Source organism: Schistocerca nitens, chromosome 5 (assembly GCF_023898315.1).
Source record: "Schistocerca nitens isolate TAMUIC-IGC-003100 chromosome 5, iqSchNite1.1, whole genome shotgun sequence".
Lineage (NCBI taxonomy): Eukaryota > Metazoa > Arthropoda > Insecta > Orthoptera > Acrididae > Schistocerca > Schistocerca nitens.
This window is the reverse complement of record NC_064618.1, coordinates 845,996,587-846,011,395: the sequence shown is the minus strand read 5'-3', so window position 1 is coordinate 846,011,395 and position 14,809 is coordinate 845,996,587. Positions and strand designations below refer to the sequence as shown.

Genomic DNA, 14,809 nt, shown 5'->3' with positions numbered 1-14,809 from the left:
TGAGTGATTGCTTTGTGTATTTTGCTAGTTTCTGCTCGTTCTATAAAGAATTTTCTTAAATTGTCTACCTGTCCATAATGTAGGTTTTTTATATCGATAAATCCCCTTCCTCCTTCCTTTCTGCTTAATGTGAATCTTTCTGTTGCTGAATGTATGTGATGTATTCTATATTTGTGGCATTGTGATCGTGTAAGTGTATTGAGTGCTTCTAGGTCTGTGTTACTCCATTTCACTACTCCAAATGAGTAGGTCAATATTGGTATGGCATAAGTATTTATAGCTTTTATTATTACCATTACTGAAGTAAAATCACGACAAAAACAAAAGAAATGTTTAGGTGAAGTAATGAATACAGTGGCATACATATTTACCAAGAAACAATAATGACTTAATTAATATAAGATGACCTGTACTACAAATGTAATGCAGTTGAAAGCAGGATACAAAAATGCAGCAAGAGATAGCCTTTCAATTACTCTTCAATTTTTTTAAAATCTTATTTATTACATGTGTAATATACCAATGTTCATACTAATAAAGACACTTCTACTGCCATTCTAGTTTCCCTTCTGCTGAAACAAATCAATCAGTTAATTTTTTTGCCCTTCCTTGGCTGATGGTGACCAAGTATATATGTTTACGGCTTCTCATGGTATATTTGTTTTAGTTCATTTGTTATTTAGTCATTTTATTGTGTCATTCACCTTTTTGACACTGACATTGTGGTACTGGTATTGAACACACAAAACTTCTCTAAGTTTGAGAAGAACTCCCGGCATCTGTCAAGTTCAACAAGTATATCTACATCTACACCCATACTTCACAAGCCACTGTACAGTTCAGGGTACCCTGTATCACAACTAGTCATTTTCTTTCCCATTCCACTTGCAGATAGAGCGGGGGAAAAAACGACATCTATAAGCCTCCATACGAGCCCTAATTTCTCGTATCTTATCATTGTGTTCCCTACGAGAGATGTATGTTGGTGCCAGTAGGATCGCTTTGCAGTCGGCTTCAAATGTCAGTTCTCTAAATTTTCTCATTACTGTTCTTTGAAATGAGTTTCTTCTTCTCTCCAGTTCCCACTTGAGCTCCCAAAGCATGCCCATAACACTTGCATGCCGATCAAACCTACTGGTAACAAATCTAACAGCTTGCCTCTAAATTGCTTCGATGTCTTCTTTCAATCCAATCTGATGTAGTTTCCAAACACTCGAGCAGTGCTCAAGAATAAGTCGCACTAGAGCCCTATATGGGGTCTCCTTTAAAGATGAACTACACTTTCCTAAAATTCTCCCAATAAACCGAAGTTGACCTTTTGCTTTCCATATCACAATCCTTACTTGCTCGTTCCATTTTGCATCGCTTTGTAATGTTACACCCAGATATTTAAACAACATGGCTGTGTCAAGCAGGACACTACCAATGCTGTATCCAAACATTATGGGTTTGTTTTTTTCTACTCATCTGTGCAAACTTACATTTTTCTATATTAAGAGCCAGCTGTCATTCATCACTCCAACTAGAAATTTTGTCTAGGTTATCTTGTATCAAGCTACAGTCACTTATCTGTACACCACAGCATCATCAGCAAACAACCGCCTGTCTGCCAGATCACTTATGTTCAAAAAAAATAGCAACGGTCACATCACACTTCCCTGGGGCACTCCATGTTACTCCCATCTCCAATGAGCACTTGTTATCCAGGACAACATACTACTCAGTTCTATTATTTCTTAGTCTTCAAGCCAGTTACAAATATGGGAGTACGTAATATGCAAGAAACTGTTTTCATTAACTTGTAGAAGCTTGCTTACTAGGGGACACGTGTTAACAAGAACTGTAGTTATTTCTATGACATGACATTGATTGCCTGGGCCAACTCATACGCAAAGTCTTCATTGATCCATTATGGATCGTGGGACGACGGCTGGCATGAACTTCTAGATGCAATAATTTACCAACAGCCGTGTGATTTGTAGAAGTTTATTTTATTTTATGAACTTCTATGTGCTACCAGTTTCCGCATTACATTGATGCCATCTTCAGGCCCCACTCGTCATAGTCGTAAAATCGCTATACACGGAAGGAGTCATATAACTGGATCCGTGAATCAATCGTACTGCAACAGCTCTTGACGGCCAGACGACACAGACTCTATTTTCCTTCTCATCCTGTGTGGTAAGTCTCCCCTGACCTGGATTTCTAGGTAACTTTCCTGAAATCCACCCCTGTTCTTAGACATCTCCAGTTCTTTTCCTTCACCCCTCTTCCTTCCCTTCAACCCTTCTGCCTGAAGAAGGAGCCACTGGCTCCAAAAGCTTGCCCGATTACAACCCTCTTATGTGTGTGTCCTGCCAGCACTTGGCGAGTAGATTTTTTATCTATTCAATTAAATTATTTTGTCCAAAATAATGTTTGTGTTATTCGATTAGGAATGTCTCATTTGTACTGAATAATTCCACAAAGTTCTGTATTACATATTGCTGCTGTTGTTGCAGTTCTCCATACTACTCTATCCTGTCTGAGCCTCTTCATTGCCAAGTAACCACTAAAACACGCATCTACTTACTGCACTTATCTCTTGGTTTCCCTCTACGATTTTTGCCCCACTCACTTCCCTCCAGAACTAAATTGGTCATTTCTTAATATTTCAGGATGTGTCCTACCAGCCGATCCCTCCTTCTAGTAAGGTTACGCCACACATTTCTTACACAACCAACTGCAATCTGGATCAAAATTCAATATTTTTTTCATGTCCACAAAAAAAAAAAAAAAAAAAAAAAAACTTGATGGGAAATAGGCCTATCTGGTACAAAGTAAGAGCAGAGATATGTCGAGGGTATGGTACTGATATTCGAAATAAATGGATGGGAGTCTAGGGTTTGGCTTACCAAAGGTCACAAGACCCGTCAAACGTGTGCTGTGAATATTAGACAGACAGCAAGTTGATGAGTCTCATTTTTTCTTGAATTTATTATCCAAAGCTGTGATAAAAGACTCCACCACATACTAACCTACTTTCAGTTGAACTAAAACTCATTTGTGTGGCAAATTTCAATCCTACAAGCTATTGAGCCTTGGAAGGTGTTTGTGTGTGTGTGTGTCGAAACACTCCTCCCCAGTAACTAGTGATATAACTTAACTATGTTATATCACTCGTTTCTAAGGAGAGCAATCTGATTATGCACGTGAGCTAAGGAAATAAGATGATGCTATTCCCCGGTGACATTACATAAGAGACCTCAACAAATTAAAATCTTACATAGCTCCCAATCAAAGCCAATTATTAATTTCGAAGAGAAGTTTCACGCTCAAGTAAGTTTCAACTGCACAAAAAATTCGGAAACAGTGTTCCATTTGACTTTCTTCTCTATTAAACAGCACTCTCTGGCCTCGATGGTAGAGTAAAATAACAAATTTTTTATGAAATTTTCGGTACACGTATCGCACAGTAAAAGGTAGGGATTACATGAGACACGGCTGTCCATTGCCAGGGTAAATATTTTAATACATAACGCACATATGCTAATAGTGTTGTTGAAAACACAAACAATAAGAATGGAACAAATGTGACTATTCGACCGCAGTTTCCTGTACCTAGCATGTATGAAACGTTATAAGAGAGCCTCCAAATTATTTCTAGCGAAGAGCTTCATGTATTTATGTTTAATTAAAACCAGGAACATTATTCCAATACTATGCAGTGTTGGCACGCTACGACTAGAGCTATAAACCAATCGTACACTTACTTTTTCGTTGAATCCAGCAATACGCCTTGATATAACTTAGTTTCATAAACGAAGGAAACTACTAGTATGTCTTGCAGAGCTTCCTCAACATTCACTAATATTTTTGAATTTTTCAATATTTTCGACAGTGAAATGGTTTCTGTGTCCGCCATATTGAATAGTAGAATTATTACCCAGCTGTCTTGGACGCATTTCGTCCCGCGAGGCTGGAAGTTCGTTTCTGAGCATGCGCAGTGTGCGTTATACAAGCATTAATAGTTAATACACTGTAAGGGACGTGTGTGCTATCGATAGATAGGTATTTTGCATTTCGGTGAGAATTTTATTATAATTCAGCAATAGATTTCAGATTGCCCCTTATTTTTTACCTCCGTGGAAATAATTACGAAAATTTGAAAGGCTGTATTTCGTTGTACTTGGATAGGAGTGAAAGCAGCAAATGTCAACTGGACAAGTGCGCCTGGTGGTTCTGATAAAAATAAAATAAGGAGCCTAATATCTAGAACTGTCATTCATTGGCAGTATTGTTCAGGAGTAGTTGGAATTGCCCGTCGTAAATGTTAAAGACTGTGATATATCTGTTCGTATAGGCTTGTTCCAGTTTTATTTATCATTGTCTCCATGTATGCAACAAATGACCGGCACAGTATATTTCAAAGCATTTATACAAACGAAATATTTAATCTTTAAATAACCATAGTACTAATATTCAGCAAGGTGACAACAGCTACCTAACTCTTTGTCCCCCCCCCCCCCCCCCCCAATTACTTAGGCGCGTTCGGGTCACGGAGACGAGTATAAAAACCTCCTTGTTGTTGCTATTTACTGGTTAGTTAGATATAGAAAAGTAGATTCTTAGACAGTTGTCGTCTCAAGCACAAGAAACCTCTGCAGTGAAGGACTGATCTTCATTTCGTGTTCTGTAAACAGCATTTAACATAAACTAGATTTAGACCATATCTAATTTATTTATTTCATGTCTTGTACAAAATCATATACGCTTTAATGTGTCACTAATTTTTGTATACCTTAATTGCTTGTTTCCGAACATTTCTTTGAACTCTCTCTTGAATAATGACGAATGTGGACGAAGTCATGACTTGCCACGCAGTATAAGTAGACTTCTTGTATAACATGTAATCTAGAAGACCAAATAAATAATTTAATCCAACATAAAAAATCTACTTTGTTTAAATTAATTTAAATACTTCTTAAAAAGCTTGCTGTGTAGGCATTACTGTACCCTGAAGAAGCCTGTAACAAAGCTTCTAGCACATGAAATGTGCACTTCTGAAACTATCACTATGTAAAATATACAAAAAAAATATCTCTAACCTGATAGTAACTGCAAATTTAGATTGTTAGTGACATATATGTATATATAAACCTGTTAACAGAAGGAAACATCTTTATGAATGAAAATTTATGAGAGTGAAAAAATATTAAGGTTTTGAATACAGTCGTGTGTTACTCCATAGGCTTAGTTCCATTCATAAAGCTAATATCTTCTTAGGTTTTTAGTGTGCAAATGCACTTTGCTTAGGAGTGGTTAAGGTATTGACTCTACAGTTCTTCCCATACTATTGGAGCATTTTGAAATACTTAAGACATTGTACCATTTATTTAATGTAACATTAGGAGTATAATGTGTGCTTCAGCTGTTATCCTTGAGTGTGTGAATTTTGTTCATGCACTGCTTCTATAGTTGATCTCTGCTTCAAACAGTGCTGTGATACAGATCCAGATTCAAATAATTGAAAAAGTCACTTACTCTCCCATTTTTATTTACGTACTCATTTTATACCCAACACGTGAGTCACCCTGTTGCATGTGACCGATGACCTCGCTGTTTGGTCCCCTTCCCCAAATCTACTGCCTGTTACATGGGTCATGTAATTTAAAGAAGGAACAGAAAAGGGCCATTACAAATCCAATATATATATATATATATATATATATATATATATATATATATATATATGGTTATAATAGAGGGAAACATTCCACGTAGGAAAAATATATCTAAAAACAAAGATGATGTGACTTAACAAATGAAAGTGCTGGCAGGTCGACAGACACACAAACAAACACAAACATACTCACAAAATTCAAGCTTTCGCAACAAACTGTTGCCTCATCAGGAAAGAGGGAAGGAGACGGAAAGACGAAAGGATGTGGGTTTTAAGGGAGAGGGTAAGGAGTCATTCCAATCCCGGGAGCGGAAAGACTTACCTTAGGGGGAAAAAGGACGGGTATACACTCCCCCCCCCCCCCCCCACACACACACACACATATCCATCCACACATATACAGACACAAGCAGACATATACCCGTGAGATGCTAATATTGGCCATCATTTGTAACTGTTTTTCATCTTGTATAACAAAATAAATAATTTCAGCATTGCTCTTTTAAAGTTATAATTTGCTTCCTTAGAGTGCAAAGGTCCCCATACGACAATTTCACTCCTCCCATGTCCTGTTCAAAATTTTGCTTTCATCATTTATGCAGTAAGTTTTGATTTCTTAATTTTTTTTTTTTTTTTATTTTTTTTTTTTTAAAGTCGTGGGCAGAGTTTAGTTTTGTTGTTGGCCATTCATCCAATGTTCATTTGCATTACATTAGATGATATAATTCCATTATATCAGTTAATTGTTTCATTGTGTTGTAGGATGTTGTTGTTGTTGTCGTTGTTGTGGTCTTCAGTCCTGAGACTGGTCTGATGCAGCTCTCCCTGCTACTCTATCCTGTGAAAGCCTCATCATCTCCCAGTACCTACTGCAGCCTACATCCTTCTGAATCTGCTTAGTGTATTCATCTCTTGGTGTCCCTCTACGAGTTTTACCCTCCACACTGCCCTCCAGTACTAAATTGGTGATCCCTTGATGCCTCAGAACATGTTCTACCAACCGATCCCTTCTTCTAGTTAAGTTGTGCCACAAACTCCTCTTCTCCCCAATTCTATTCAATACCTCCTCATTAGTTATGTGATCTACTCATCTAATCTTCAGCATTCTTCTGTAGCGCCACATTTCGAAAGCTTCTATTCTCTTCTTGTCTAAACTATTTATCGTCCATGTTTCACTTCCATACATGGCTACACTCCATAAAAAATACTCTCAGAAATGACTTCCTGACACTTAAATCTATACTCGATGTTAAAAAATTTCTCATCTTCAGAAACGCTTTCCTTGCCATTGCCAGTCTACATTTTATATCCTCTCTACTTCGACCATCATCAGTTAATTTGCTCCCCAAATAGCAAAACTCCTTTACTACTTTAAGTGTCTCATTTCCTAATCTAATTCCCGCAGCATCACCCGACTTAATTCGACTACATTCCATTATCCTCGTTTTGCTTTTGTTGATGTTCATCTTATATCCTCCTTTCAAGACACTGTCCATTCCGTTCAACAGCTCTTCCAAGTCCTTTGCTGTCTCTGACAGAATTTCAATGTCATCGGCGAACCTCAAAGCTTTTATTTCTTCTCCATGGATTTCAATACCTACTCCGAACTTTTCTTTTGTTTCCTTTACTGCTTGCACAATATACAGATTGAATAGCATCGGGGAGAGGATACAACCCTGTCTCACTCCCTTCCCAACCACTGCTTCCCTTTCATGTCCCTCGACTCATAACTGCCATCTGGTTTCTGTACAAATTGTAAATAGCCTTTTGCTCCCTGTATTTTACCCCTGTCTCCTATAGAATTTGAAAGAGAGTATTCCAGTTAACATTGTCAAAAGCTTTCTCTAAGTCTACAAATGCTAGAAATGTAGGTTTGCCTTTTCTTAATCTTTCTTCTAAGATAAGTTGTAAGGTCAGTATTGCCTCACGTGTTCCAACATTTCTACGGAATCCAAACTGATCTTCCCCGAGGTCCGCTTCTACCAGTTTTTCGATTCGCCTGTAAAGAATTCGCATTAGTATTTTGCAGTTGTGACTTATTAAACTCACAGTTCAGTAATTTTCACGTCTGTCAATATCTGCTTTCTTTGGGATTGGAATTATTATATTCTTCTTGAAGTCTGAGGGTATTTCACCTGTTTCATACATCTCGCTCACCAGATGGTTGAGTTTTGTCAGGACTGGCTCTCCCAACGCTGTCAGTAGTTCCAATGGAATGTTGTCTCCTCCCGGGGTCTTGTTTCGACTTAGGACTTTCAGTGCTCTGTCAAACTCTTCATGGAATATCATATCTCCCATTTCATCTTCATCTACATCCTCTTCCATTTCCATAATATTGTCATCAAGAACATCGCCCCTGTATAGACCTTCTATATACTCCTTCCCCTTTCTGCTTTCTCTTCTTTGCTTAGAACTGGGTTTCCATCTGAGGTCTTGATATTCATACCAGTGGTTCTCTTTTCTTCAAAGGTCTCTTTTATTTTCCTGTAGGCAGTCTCTATCTTACACCTAATGGTGTATGCCTCTACACCATTATATTTGTCCTCTATTTTTCCCATTTTGCACTTCCTGTCAATATCATTTTGAGATGTTTGTATTCCTTTTTGCCTGTTTCATTTACTGCATTTTTATATTTTCTCCTTTCGTCAACTAAATTCAATATTTCTTCTGTTACCCAAGGATTTCTACTAGCCCTTGTCTTTTTACCTACTTTATCCTCTGCTGCCTTCACTACTTCATCCCTCAAAGCTACCCATTCTTCTTCTACTGTATTTCTTTCTCCCATTCCTGTCAATTGTTCCCTTATGCTCTCCCTGAAACTCTGTACAACCTCTGGTTTAGTCAGTTTATCCAAGTCCCATCTCCTTAAATTCCCACCTTTTTGCAGTTTCTTCAGTTTTAATCTACAGTTCATAACCAACAGATTGTGGTCCGAGTCCACATCTGCCCCTGGAAAATTTAAAACCTGGTTGCTAAATCTCTGTCTTACCATTATATAATCTATCTGCACAGAGCACAACTTAATCATAGCTAACACTTGGTTTAAGAATCATGATAGAAGGTTGTATACATGGAAGAACCCTGGAGATACTAAAAGGTATCAGATAGATTATATAATGGTAAGACAGAGATTTAGGAACCAGGTTTTAAATTGTAAGGCATTTCCAGGGGCAGATGTGGACTCTGACCACAATCTATTGGTTATGACCTGTAGATTAAAACTGAAGAAACTGCAAAAAGGTGGGAATTTAAGGAGATGGGACCTGGATAAACTGAAAGAACCATAGGTTGTACAGAGTTTCAGGGAGAGCATAAGGGAATAATTGACAGGAATGGGGGAAAGAAATACAGTAGAAGAAGAATGGGTAGCTTTGAGGGATGAAGTAGTGAAGGCAGCAGAGGATCAAGTAGGTAAAAAGACGAGGGCTAGTAGAAATCCTTGGGTAACAGAAGAAATATTGAATTTAATTGATGAAAGGATAAAATATAAAAATGCAGTAAATGAAGCAGGTACCGGGCGTGAGTTGTGCTTCGGTAACTCAGATGGTAGAGCGCTTGCCCGCGAAAGGCAAAGGTCCCGAGTTCGAGTCTTGGTCGGGCACACAGTTTTAATCTGCCAGGAAGTTTCATATCAGCGCACACTCTGCTGCAGAGTGAAAATCTCATTCTGGAAGCTGTGTAAAAAACCATGGATCACTAGAGGGATTCAAGCTTCTTGTGAAAGGAAAAGGGATATGTATCTTTTGGCAAGAATAAGTAGTGGTCCTGCAATAGCTGCACAGTACAAAACAGTACTCAGGTTTACTGAGAAAAGGTATTAATAAATCAAAGAACATTATGTCAAAAATCAGTACTTCCAACAATGGGCATAAGGCTATATAGTGTTCAGTGAACCAGGGATGTAAGTCTGACATGAGAAATCACGTATGGGATTCCCCAAGATTCAGTCTTAGGTCCAGTACTGTTCCTCACATATGTAAACCATCTTCCGCCTAGTATACAACAAGCAGAATTAGTTGTTTTTGTAGATGACTCTAGTATTGTAATCAATCCAAGTATATGTACAGAAACAGAAGAAATGGTAAACAAAGTTTGTAAAAGTATCGTTGGCTGGTTTTCTGCAAATGGTATCAGCCTCCATTTAAGAATGTGCTACTGTTCAGTTCTGCTTGATCAGTTCTGCACATCTAGGGGTACAACACCAGTGATAAGTGTAATACTTTGTAAGGAAATAATAAATAGGATGAAACTTCAGTATTCTTATGGACCCATATTGGTGAGAATTTAAATCAGAAAAAACACATTTTGGAGCTCCTAAAACAATTTAGTTCAGCCATATTTGCATTTAGAATCAGTGCAAATCTTGGGGAGAGAGAAATCAGTAAATTGACACATTTTACATATTTTCATTCTGTAATGTCGTATGGAATAATGTTCTGGGGTAATTCATCTTTAAGAAAGAAAATCTTCATTGCGCAGAAACGTGCTGTAAGAATAATATGTGGTGCTCACTCACGATCATCTTGTAGACATCTGTTTAAGGAGTGGGAGTTGGGCACTCTAACTACTGCTTCACAGTATATTTATTCCCCCAAGAAGTTTGTTGTAAATAATCCATTACAGTTCAAAAGGAACAATGAGGTACATAATTACAATACCAGACAGAAAAATGACATTCATTACTCCACATAAAGGTTGTCTTGAGCTCAAAAGGGGGTGCACATGCTGCAACAAAACTTTTTGATCACTTACCCAGTGATACAAAATGTCAGAAAGACAGCAAATTTGATAACAAACTAAGAAATTTTCTCCTTGAAAGAAAACTAGTTCTGATCTGCAGAATAATTTATATTACTGGAATATGTAAGAGGTGATCTGTGTTACATGTGTGCACTTTAATTAGTCTAATCATGTATTCATGGTCCCTAAGGAAGAAATACGTAGAGGACTATAATATATTCTTAATTTCTTCGTCTATATACTTACTTGTTTTTGTAACTTGTAAGCAGATTTTCTTGAGGCAGTTTTTTCAGTATTTTTGTGACTCTCTCCAGTTGGTCAAAAAGTCCAACACAGCTCTTGCTGCATATATTTTCTGTACCCCCTGTTAGTACCATTTCATATGGGTCCCACACAGTTTAGCAATATTCTAAAATGGGACATACAAGAAGCAATCTCCTTTGTAGATTGGTAGCATTTACGATTAACCTACCAACAACCCAAAGTCTGACACATTTATTTTTAGTCATGTTTGGTATGGATCGTGCACACTTGTGCAATATTCGAGGATGGGTTGCACAAGAGTTTTGTAAGCAAATGCTGCGTAGAGTATGGTAGTAGGCCCATCTGGCTGGGGTGGCAGTCTGACTTGTAGCATACTCGAAGGTCTAGGTTAGGTTGGAAAGTGATAATTTGGTTGTCAATTGAGTTGGCAAAGGCAATGAATGTATAAGCGAAATAAAGTTTGTGGTAACATATGGATCTGTAGCATAGCCTGATGTTCACATTCGCACCACTTTCAATGCACTTTCCCATATACAACACACTTATCATTGCAAAATCTAAAACCGCAAAATAAATTCAGAATACCTCTATTAGTTAATGGACAAGCTTCAGATGAGTATTTTGATGCATCTTATGCACATGTATTGCACAAAAAAAAAAAAAAAATCCACTTTTACCCAATCTCCATAATAGACTAATTGCATTTTCATCAACTGCAAATTAGGACCTCGTGTTTCTACAGGTTGACATATTCAAAACATTTCTCAACAAGAAATATTTTATGCTGTTCATACACGTCTTCAGAAAAGAAGTTGGCACCTCATGTAGCCCTTCTGTTTTCCTGATTTCTCGCTGTTTTGTGAGGTATATTGTGGCATCGTTGTGGGTGCTACATTTGTTTTAGCAGCTTCTTTGCATTAGTTGCAAAATAGTCACTTATGTTGTCCTTTCTGGTTCCTATTTTATGACATCTCATATTACTTTATTTTTGTTCTCTGCATCATACACTGATGAGCCAAAACATTATGACCACCCGCTTAATAGCTTGTTTGCCCATCTTTGGAACAAAATACAGCACTGATTCCATGTATCAGGTGCCCAACAGTTTGTTGGTGGATTTTGGAGGTATGTCTGCACACAGGTCACGTAAGTTGTGTACATAATGGGCCGCTGATTTGCATATGTGGTGATGGCGCTTGATAGCGACCCAAATGGGTCGTATAAGATTTACATCAGGCAGATCTGTTTGCCAAGAATCGAGGCGAGTTCACGATAATGTTCCTTCAAACACTGTAACATGGTTCTGGCTCCAAGATGTGGACAGTTGCACTGCTGAAAGACGACATCGCCCTTGGGGAAGACATCAGGCATGAAGGACAGCAGGTGGTTTGCAGCTGTCTTCGATTATAACCACAGATCGCATACAAGCACAGGAAAATGTCTCCCACTGCGTAACACTACTCCCACCAGCCCGCATTCGAGGCATGCTGCATGTTTCGAGCTGCCGTTCACCAAGATGATGGCGTTTGTGGAGACGGCCATCGACCTAGTGTTGCAAAAATATCATTCATCTGAAGAGCCGACATTGATTGACGGTCGAATCCTGATGATCCCATGCCCATTGTGATCATAAACAATACTGTTGGTGGGTCAACATATGAACACGTAGGGGTGGTCTGCTGTGGAGTTCCATGTTCAACAATGTACGATGAATGGTTTGCTCTGAAATATTTGTGTGTCCACCAGCATTGTGCTCTTTTGGCAGAGATGCTACAGGTCACCATCTATCCTAGATTACCAAGTAGACGAGCCGCCGAAGTCCACATTCTGTGATGTCGTGGACTCCAACCATTTAGCACCTAGTGGTAGTTTTACAGTCCTCCTACATCATTCCATAGATGCTCCTTACAGTAGCATTCAACCAGCTTCACTGTTTTCGAGATACTCGTTTACAGGCTCTGCCAAATGATAATCTGTCATTTGTCAAAGTCATTTATCTCAATGGATTTCCCCCTTTTCAGCCGATATCTTCACTATGGTGATCCCTCATCTGTGTCTGGTCTGCTTACATAGTTTTGTTACTGCGTTACATGCCCGCAAAGCCACCGGGCAGTGTCCAATGTCATGGTGGGCAGCAGTCATAATGTTTTGGCTTCTCACTGTACATTATTTTGCCATTACACATTTTTTAAGGATGCTGTGGATTCCTGAGTGCCTGTATGTAATTGTTTTAATAATTAGGAACTCAGTATTAGTACAGTGTTTTTTTTTATATAAAGAACAGAGGTGAATTTTCAATAGCAGGTGCTTAAGTGACCACTTTTAGAAATGTCTCAAAAATAAAATGGAATGGAAAGTTCTAGCAGAATATAAATAATGTAGGGGTAAAGGAAAACACTCACCAAATAGTAGAAGCAGGCACACGAAAAGTAATAAAAACTTTGCGACCTTTTGGGCGAATCTTTGCAACACACCCGTCGCCCCTGGAATCCTCCTGGCCCCAACCTCCACTAACGCACTGCATTCACACCTTTACCCAACAGACACCCCTTCCCGTGCCCCGACACTTCCTCCCCATCCATGCCTCCCTGGCATTGTCACAGTGTACTGCACGGACTCAACAGCTCTGGTGCCCACGTGCTGTCGCATTCCTATCCTGCGCATCTGCTGCCTCTGGCTCCTGCATACCTATCCTGTCCTCCTCTAAGGCCACTGATATGTGTGTGTGTGTGTTTGTGTGTGGGGGGGGGGGGGCAATTTTCCCTGCCAATATATGCAAGTACATCGTCTTAGACTGACACTGAATTTTTTATTACCATCATAGTAATATCAACTGTTTGTGCTATGCCAAAAGTACTCATAATGCTTAAGAAGTTGTTAGTGATTACATCTTTTACACTTGTGTTTGTGTTGACATCTGCATATGATATTTTGTTAGTTTTGAGGGCTGAGACTGTCCAGGGATTCGGTTAATGTGTTAAAAAAAATGTGTCCACATTGCCACTAGCACAAAATGATTAACATTTTGTGGATTTCAGGCATTGCCAGGTCAGTGCCTGACATTTTTACTGTAGTTCTACAGTGCCCTTTCATATGACAGGGGCATGATCTCTGCCCAAACCCTATGTCTTTAAATATGTCTGCTTGTGTCTGTATATGTGTGGATGGATATGTGTGTGTGTGCGAGTGTATACCTGTCCTTTTTTCCCCCTAAGGTAAGTCTTTCCGCTCCCGGGATTGGAATGACTCCTTACCCTCTCCCTTAAAACCCACATCCTTTCGTCTTTCCCTCTCCTTCCCCTCTTTCCTGATGAGGCAACAGTTTGTTGCGAAAGCTTGAATTTTGTGTGTGTGTTTGTGTTTGTTTGTGTGTCTATCGACCTGCCAGCGCTTTCGTTCGGTAAGTCACATCATCTTCGTTTTTACATATATTTTTCCCACGTGGAATGTTTCCCTCTATTATATTGATATCAGTAATACACACTAATAAGTGGAGATGCTGAGTCGCAGATAGGCACAATAAAAAGACACTCACAATTAAAGCTTTTGGCCATTGGCCTTCGTCAATGACACACACACACACACACACACACACACACGCACGCGCGCGCGCAGCTCACACATACAACTGCAGTCTCAGACAACTGAAACCATGCTGTTGTTTATTACATTCCATCCTGGATTTTCCGTTGTTTGATACAGACTAATAAACTAGTCTAAGGTGACGATACATATGTATTACATGGTTATCATTTTTTTTTTTTTTAAGTTTATGGTTATAATGTATTTGGTGTTACTTTTTAGAGAGATACTATATTACATGTTCATCATTCAAGAAACCTTCTACACTGTAGTAACATTTACTTTTAAAATATTTTTCTAGATCTCCTTCAATATTTTCTTAGATCTGGATCACTCTTCCCCTTATAGATTTTATCTACAAATTTCAAGCCCAAATAGTGTGGAGTTATTTTAGATAGTTTGAGTCTGTGAGTAGGTAGCATGTAACTTGCCCTACATCTAGTCTCATACTGATGCAGGAAGCAGTTGTCCTCAAAAAGTTTTGATTTCTCTTTGTGAAAATGAGAATCTCATACATATAAATGCTTGGAATGAACATAAGATCTTGTTTTTCAAATAGAG

General features: G+C 38.6%; 2 protein-coding genes across 4 annotated transcripts in view; one reads left to right on the top strand and one right to left on the bottom strand.

Annotated features, from left to right (window-relative positions):
• The window catches only part of LOC126260150 (PWWP domain-containing protein 2B-like), a 219,297-nt gene extending 215,353 nt beyond the window's left edge, over nucleotides 1-3,944 (bottom strand). Inside the window, exon 1 of the mRNA XM_049957404.1 lies at nucleotides 3,753-3,944. Within this exon, the coding sequence (XP_049813361.1) occupies nucleotides 3,753-3,904 (152 nt within the window). The 5' untranslated portion in view covers nucleotides 3,905-3,944. The remainder of the gene's footprint in view (nucleotides 1-3,752) is intronic.
• LOC126260151 (sideroflexin-2) overlaps nucleotides 3,474-14,809 on the top strand; it is a 178,645-nt gene continuing 167,309 nt past the window's right edge. Inside the window, exon 1 of one of the 3 annotated variants that reach the window (XM_049957410.1) lies at nucleotides 3,474-3,498. The gene's annotated coding sequence lies outside the window, so the exon portion shown is untranslated. Of the gene's footprint in view, nucleotides 3,499-3,941; nucleotides 4,066-14,809 lie in introns of those variants that run through there. The other 2 variants (XM_049957406.1, XM_049957409.1) reach the window with 2 other exon arrangements.